Raw genomic sequence first — 8,657 nt, forward strand, 5'->3', positions numbered from 1 at the left:
TTTTTTTTTTTACCTTTGAAAAATACAATCACTCGCAACTCACAAGCATACAAATTAACCCTAAACACAATCCAACGTCCCTTATTAAGAAGGCTAAAACACTTCAAAAAGGCCACAACCCTTGAAGCCAAAACACTCATAAAAACTCAGATGCATATATTTAATTTAAATATATATATTTATTTAATATATAATTTTTTATTTATTTTTAGTTGTATTCGCTAGGGTTAGCCAAGAGGTAGCTCTCAGCGGCTTTGAAAAGGGCCAATCCCTTTTCCTCACCGATCTTGAGCTTCTCCTCGTCGAGTTGGTTGTCTCCTTTAGTGTGGTAAACGCTAGTGCTCTTCAAAATAGATCCACCATCAGGACCTGCCGTTACCTTTATTTCCTTAACAATTTGGTCAATAGTATCCGAAATAAGATCTCCTTCTAATACTGTGTATTTGTACGTCAACGATGCTTCGTCCACTATGTCTAATTTGTGCGTTATAGTTTTCACTTGTCCTCCTGCAAAAATTAATACATATTTTTTTATGAATATAAAACAAGTTGATAATAAATTAAATTTAGTTTTCCATTTAAGCAAGTTGAATTATTGATTTAGTCTATAAATTTTTATGTTTACATTTAGTTAGGTTTGTGAACTTAAAAGGGAAAAAAGTATGCAATGAGTGGTTGAATTTTTAATTTTGTGTCTAAAGGATTCCTAGTTTATTCAACATTTCTTTTAACTTAATGGATTCAATAAATATAAAATTAAATTTTATATCGATAAATGATTATATTATTTAGTTTTTTCCGTTCTTTTTCATTTTTTTCTCTTTTAAAATTTGACTAAGCATTTAAAAATTAAACTTTCTTGTAAGAAACTTTGAAAAACAAACACAATTTTTAAAGTTTTTTTTTAATAAAAAAATCTTAATATAAAAAGACTTTAATCATTTACATTTTGTTTTTTCGGAACTTGACTAAGAATTCAAAAGTATTCTTAAACAAATTAAATCAATTGTAAATAAATAGTTAAAAAAAAGCACAATTTTCACACACAAAAAAAAAAACCCAACTATATATGTCGTCCCGTTTTAGTAACTATCTAGTCTTTTATTTTTTATTTTTTAAAATGAAGTCTAAAATCACCAACTTCATCGGTTTCTTTTGTAGTTTATTGCCTACCTTCTAGCATTTGAGGAGTGTTTTTAATATTAAAGTAAAAAATTTGAAAACTAAAAAAAAAAAGTAATTTTCAAAAACTTATTTTTAAGTTTGGAAATTGGCTAAGAGCTCTAATATCTAATATTAAAACCATGAACAAAAAATTGTAATGAAACAAGCATAAACAAAACTTAAATATTCTAAACAAATTTAAACTAAACTTGTAATTAATTACGACATAAACAACTAAATTAGTGAAGATAATTTATATGATTACCATGATTGAAGGTGATCTTCTTGATAGTTCCAGGGCCACCATCTCCTTCGACAATTTCGGTTTGGGGTTGATTTGGGACAATCTTAGGATAAAGGTTGTCAGCATCAATAATGAATGCCTTAAAGAATTTAGCTGGAGGAATCACGGAGGCAACTTCGTTTTCGTATGTGAAAACACCCATTTCTATACGAAAACCCGGTAACTTTAGCAAAACAAAATTATTACTAATAAAAGACTTTGGATATATGAGCTTAGTGATGAAAAGGGTCATGGATGTATACTCTATTTATAGTTGGGTAATGAACCCTTTCAAATTCCCCCAAGGATTATAATATTTATTTATTTTTTTAATAATTCAAAGTTTGATCAAGTATTTTTTAAGTGAAGATGCCAATGGCGTAGATGGACCTCCAATTCTTTGTCCCTTAATCATTTATTTTTAATCAAGTTGATTTTTTAAATAAACTCTAATTTGACTAATTGTTTGCTCTTAAGCATAGGATTAATATAATTTAATAGAATAACGATACATTGATATTCTAGATAACTAAGATGATGGAGTTTAGAGATGGTAAACTATTTCGACAAAATAAAATTGCCATGTAATATATTTATTTATTTGTTAAAGTGTTTAAGTACCTTTTATAAATTATGATTGTTCTATTTTGTTTGACTATTTCACTCTTGGTCAATTTATCATCTATAATCAAATTACTTAATAAGTTTATGATAATATTGTAGATTTTAATAATATACTTAATTATTCAAAAATTTGAAAAAAAATGTAACTATGTAAAATATGGAGATTAAATATATATAAACTTGATGAATATATAGGGACTAAATTTATTTTTTTTCATCGGAAATATATACTTCTTCTTGTATTTGAACTCATATAACATTGCCAATATATGTGTACACGTTCTACTATCTTTTATAATGATTTGATCAATATTCCACAATAATTTTTTTATCTAAAAAACTTGTTTTATTGAGAAATTCGTGTTGATGACTTCAATTTCTTAATGAAAGTATTCAATCTTTTTTTTTTTTTTTTCAAAATGCATAACACGAGAAAATATAAAAAGCTATGGTCTATATATTATTTTTTAAGGTAAAAATATTTTAGATTCTAAATTAAAAAATTTTATCAATTAAAATTTTAACGGTCAAAATAAATAGTCATTGATACATGTACTTTTAGCTCAAAGTTTCAAATCTTCATGTCCAACCTATTTATTGTACTAAAATAATAATAAATAAATAAAATTTGAAATTAATTATTGTATCAATTATGAACCCTAAACTTTCTAACTTAAACTCTTCTATTAGTGAGGTATAATATAATTGTTTTCACTTGTTTTATTCAAAAAATCAATTCAAAGATATTTAAATAAAATTATTCTTCTACCAAAATTTTATCAAATATCTATTAAAATTATTACATATTTCTCCCTAAATTAGTTGAGAAAATCAGAGGCAAATGAGAAGTGAAAAATCATTCATATTACCAAAAATGTGCTACTATCTACTCTAATTTAATATTATAGTAATCTTTGTATTTAAGAAAGTCTTATAATGTATTGTATTTAAAGAAATTTTACACATGTATGAAAAGTCTAAATTGATTCACTCATAAAAGTTTAAGGACATGTTTGAGAATGATTTTTGAATGACTAAAATCGCTTTTGACATACCTAAAATCACATTCCTTCTAAAATTGTGATGTTTAACAATGATGAAAAAGTACCCCAAGTGATTCTGATCCCGATCAATCACTTAAAGAATGATTTTCCAAATAATTTTTTTACGTGATTGTGAATTATTTTCTTTTTAAAAAGACTATTATGTCATATTAAACAATTCTTCTCCTATTTTATTTTATTTGTGCAGAAAATTTTTAGAAGTTTGTATTTGTATTTTTAATTTTTTAAAAAAAACATCTCTCTAATTTCTACCTAGTTTTCTCTCTATCTCAAGTTTTTATGAGGTTTATCTCTAGTTTTATTATTTTAAAAAAAGTGTTCATCTTCCCCACTTTTCTCATATATTTTTATCTAACTCTTTTTAACATCTGTGTCTACTTTCTTCTCTCTAACTTTTTATTTTCTCCATAATTTGGTTTAAATCTTATTTCGATTTCTAAACTTTAAATAATGTTCTATTTTTATTCCTATATAATTTAAAATATCTGTTTTAATCTTTAAATTTTGACGATAGTTTTATTTTAGTCCCTAAACTTTTAAAAATATTTGTTTTAGTCATTAAACTTTTAAGAAGTGCTCATTTTGATCCCTACTATATTAAGATTTTGTTAAATCTTTAACAAAATGGTGAGATAGTTTGTATTTTTCGATAACTAGGCTACCAAATAAGTTAGGATAGTTTGTATTTTTCGATAACTAGGCTACCAAATAAGTTAGCTAAGCTTCCAAATAAGTTAACTATGCTAAAAAATCTAGAGTTTCAATTTTGAATAAGGTTGCAAAGTGAAAAATTTTAAATGATATTTTTAATTCAAAATTTTGGTCAATCAGTATTTTGGCGTGTTAGTTATTGACAATTTACTTAACATTCATCTTGCTCAATACATCTAAAGCACAATCATCAAAAAATACAAGCTCTCTCATATTTCTCTTGAAGAATTAACATAATTTTAAAGTAGGGACTAAATAAACACCTTTTAAAAGTTAGACTAAAATAAACGTTTTTAAACGTTTAGACCGAAAAAAAATAAGATTCAAATTTCATAGACAAAAAATAAGATTTAAACCCTATAATTTTTAACTAATTAACTATATTTTTCTAACTCTTTGCTTTGAAATTTATTGTCCCTCACTCTTAAAGTTTTTTCTCTTTTAAAGTTATTTTTCAAAAGAAAAAAAGTGGTCTCTCCAAAATGAATATATATTTATAACTTTATTATCTATCTTTGAGTGATAGCTATCTGTAATAAATTTATCTCCCTCAATTTTTTTTATCACTACCTAAATTTCTTTGCTTTTTGAAAATTTCCTCCAACTCTCTATTTTTTATCTTAAAGATTTTATTTCTCTGTATAATTTTGTCTACCACCCTTTTAACTTTTTTCAATTCTTTTCAATCTAAATGTAATGTTTTGTTTTAGCAATGGGATGGCTCTATAAGGCTACCTTTGACATTGTCTTAACTGTGTTAAAATAGCTATTTGAAAAAAATCTTAATCTTTTTTGCATTTTAAAATCACTTTTAAAAGTTCAGATTCTCCTCAAATGAAGTAGAGTTTTTAATTAATATTTAGTTTCAAGTATAGTTAAAAAAAATATTTATTTTATATATTTATATATTTCTCACTTAATCAAATCTATTTTCTATTTTTCACGAGCTAAATGCATCAAATTTTTTTAAAAAATCTACCATATTAATTTTTTTAATTAAAATTATTTTGCTTAATATTTAAAACTTAATCTATAAAAAACAAAATTTATCATAACAAATAATTATTTAAAATTTTGAATTAAAAAAAAAATTGATTCTAAATCTATTGTAGTTATTATATTTAAAATAAGATTTTGTTTTTTTATAATTTATTTACCAAACACTCTAACCTATCCTTTCAAGTTTAAGCTAAGTTTAAATTTATCAAATACTATTTTTTTTATTTTCATAACTGATTTTTCTAAAAATAAAACCTACCAGAATCTCAAACGAAGCCTAAATTACCTTTGAAAACAAACATTAATAATCTAATTTTTTACAAAACTAATTATAATTAAATAATTTAGTTAAAATGCTGACTCTAAAAATCAATCTCAAATATGCGGTATGATATTGTTAATTACTTTTGATACCGTTCCAAAGAGCTTTAAATAATTTGATTTTCACCCTAAAAAATATTTTCTAAAATTTATTTTGTCAATTTTCAATCGGTGAACATTGACATTTCTCTAACCATCAAGAAAAATACATTTTTGAAAATTAAAATAAAGAGGATTCATCTTTCTTTAAAATTTTTGTTTTTGTTTGTTAAAAGGTTTTAAATTTTGTTCTAAACTACTTGTAGACCATTATTTATGTATACATCTTAAAGTAAGGATACTGTTATAATTTTATTATGATTAATGATGTGATATTAGGATTTCATTGGGAGGCTATATAAAGCCTTGCCACTAGGTTGTGTTTGAATAGTTTTTACATGAATTGAAATTTGACCTTTTAGTTTTAGTTTTTTTTTCAAGGCGAGAGAGCTCCTTGAATTTTGCAATTCATGTATTGAGTTGCATGGCAAGATCATATAGGTAGGATTGATCATCCTATATTATGGAGTGTTAAAATCTTGGGCTACGAAATAACTTGTTCTTTGTCTCAAGAGTTCTGATTTTAATGCAATTCATGTCTAATATAATCCTTAGGGTTAAAATTGAATGGATTTTTGAGAGTTGTAGTAATTAAGAATTAAAGGTTCTCATAAAAAAGAGTTTCTAATTCCAATTCGCTATGGTTTTTGTATTATTTTATTTTTTTTCATTTTTTCTTAGAAATAAAAATTATAGATGGTAAAAGAGGCAAAACTCACATCACTTCAAGTTAAAAACTGAAATGATGTAGAAATTCAATAAAAAAGTTTTGAATGAGGTTAAAAATAAATATTTACTATTTTCTTAACTTTTGTTTTTTGTATATGAATGTTATGGATGGTAAAAGAAGCAAAATTCACCTCAATTCAAGCTCGAGGCGAAATGATGTGACAATTCAATAGAAAAAAATTTGAATGAAGTTAAAAATCAATATATGATATTTTCTTCAAATTTTGTTTCTTGGAAATGAAAGGTTTACATGGTAAAAGAAACAAAACTCTCATCAATTTAATTTTGAGGTAAAGTGATATGAAATTTCAATAGAAAAGGTTTAAATGAGGTTAAAAATAAATATAGATTTTTTTAAAAAGTTTTTTCAAATTCAATTTCTTTGAAAATGAAAGTTTTTAATTGAAAATAAAGCTGAAAATTGAGAAAAGTTAGAAATTATAAACAATGGCAGATTGAAAAAAATTGAATAATGAAAAAGATGGAAAAACGACATACTGAGAAAAACAATACGACATATTAGTAATATATTAGAGATATATGGGCGATATTACTAAAATATTTAGACAGTATATGAACAATAATTCAACGATATGTCCATGATTTGATTGAGCTGCTAGAGACACATCCATAAAACGATATATTGTCGATATCAGCGACAAATCGATGATTTTTTTTTTTTTAGAAAAACAATGTTACCCCCAATATATCTATTAGTTACTTGATTTTGTGGATATTTTTTTGGCAATATTCTAGTGAAATATCATAATATTTCCATCTCCGATTGGGAATGACAATGACATGTAAAACGATATAATTGATGTGTAATCATAACTATAAAATTGAAAAAAACTTGAATTGAACCGAGGTTAGTTTATAATAATAATATATTAATACAAATTGTGTGATATATAATACTTATTCTATCATTGTAAAAAGAATATTGTTAGTCTTTTTTTATCCATTTTTGTATTTGACTTGGAGTAGTTATAGGATAGTTTTCAAATTTGTTTTTGTTTATAAGTAGTTTAAGCATTTGATTATGATGATTGATTGACCAAACCATATGCCTTTTTATTCAGATTTACATAATTGAGATAAATAATAGTGAAAAAAAGTTGAGATCAATATTCCTCTTCAAATAATGAGTTTATCATTATTATTATTTTGAGAACATTTTGTTTCATTGAAAAATTAGAATATGGAATTGACCGTAGAAGAATGTGGCCGGCCAGTCTGATTCCTTGACCTTTCTGCAATTCTTGTGATAAATAAATGAAAATGCAATATATCGATTAATGAATGTTTTAAAAATATATTATGAAAGTTCATCTGTTTAAAAACATACTGTCTATATACTTTTCGTAAATATTGAATTTAGTATATTGCTAATTTTTTCATTTTTTTTATCCATTATCATTGTCACTATAAATTTTGAAAATGTATTAACATATTGTATTTTATTACGTGAAAATTATTATTATTATTTAATTAATTTTGATAAAATTAATTTAGACGGACTAAATTTAAGATTTATTAAAAATATTAAGATTAAAATTGAAAAATTGAAAATATAAGGATTAAAATCGTAAACTACTACAGATATCAAATAGTATTTTAGCCAAATTGATGCAAACATGAAAAAGGTAAGATATAGCATAAATTTTGAATGAAAATGAGTTCATTCATTTTTTTCTTCAAATTTTTTGTATAATCAAAGCCATTGACATTCTGTTTCCAAAATAAAAACACTGATAATTAATTTTTTTTTTTTTATAAGTTGCTTATTTCCGAAATAAAACAAAGTTTCTGATTTCTCATGAAAAAAAAAAACAATGATTATTTTTCGAATTGAGTTTGTGAAGTTTGAACACAATAAAAACACTTTTTTAATTATTAATTATTTAACCCATGTTTATGATCTAAGAAGTGAAATTTGTGTTGGATTTTGATAAAGTATTAAGAGTACAATTGTCCTATATCAAAAAATTTCGACGACTGACTGATGAACTCCCAATACTATAAAAGGAATCTATGTTTTTGGTTTCAAGTTGTTTGAGTTAGAAACATTTTAGATTTGGGTGGTTTAACTGTTAAATTCCCTTTGTGTATTTCTAGTTTCAAAGTTGAAAAATGGTGTGAGTAGTATAAAAACTTTGAGAGAATATTTTTGTAATTGGGATCGGAGAGAGAATTATTCTATAATTTTTCACATACTGAATTTCTTTTCTTGAACTGTGATTTTTCTTTGAGTTTGGAGTTTCTTACGTAAAATCTTCTAAATCCTAGTTTTATTGCTTTCTTATAATTTCTCAACTATTTTCTATTTATTCATTACTAATGGAAGAAAATTAAACAATAATTTCGACATAATTTAAAATATTGTGTATTTTAATTCAGATCCTAAATTGTGATGCGTAATTTAAATGAAATCCTCTTGTTTTAAGATATTATTTATACAAAGGAGTTCTTCTTGACGATTTTAAAAATTCAATGAAGAAAGTGGTGTTATATATATTTATTAATGTTTTTAAAATTTTTATTAATATTAACTTGAAGTAATTGCATAAATAGTCCAAAAGAAAAGGGCAAGAGTTGATCTTACGAATAAAATAATAATTATTATTCTCAAATCTCTTCCTTTTGCAACTATATATCCAATC

The 8,657-nt window shown here is 24.1% G+C and overlaps 1 protein-coding gene across 1 annotated transcript; it reads right to left on the reverse strand.

The window, feature by feature from the left end:
- Positions 1 to 208: 208 nt before the first annotated feature.
- Positions 209 to 1,610, reverse strand: LOC120068530 (major allergen Pru ar 1-like). The gene is made up of 2 exons (XM_039020336.1): positions 1,430 to 1,610; positions 209 to 507 (listed from the first exon to the last, which is right to left on the reverse strand). The coding sequence occupies exons 1-2, from the start codon at positions 1,608 to 1,610 to the stop codon at positions 209 to 211; spliced, it is 480 nt and encodes a 159-aa protein (XP_038876264.1).
- Positions 1,611 to 8,657: the final 7,047 nt, after the last annotated feature.

Source organism: Benincasa hispida, chromosome 12 (assembly GCF_009727055.1).
Source record: "Benincasa hispida cultivar B227 chromosome 12, ASM972705v1, whole genome shotgun sequence".
Taxonomy (NCBI): domain Eukaryota; kingdom Viridiplantae; phylum Streptophyta; class Magnoliopsida; order Cucurbitales; family Cucurbitaceae; genus Benincasa; species Benincasa hispida.

Bases quoted from the DNA above. Each gene is read 5' to 3' on its own strand.
- LOC120068530 (XM_039020336.1), bottom strand. From the start codon at position 1,610: ATGGGTGTTTTCACATACGAAAACGAAGTTGCCTCCGTGATTCCTCCA. The intron at 508-1,429 runs GTAATCATATAA...TAATTTTTGCAG, and splicing joins GAAGATCACCTTCAATCATG to GAGGACAAGTGAAAACTATA.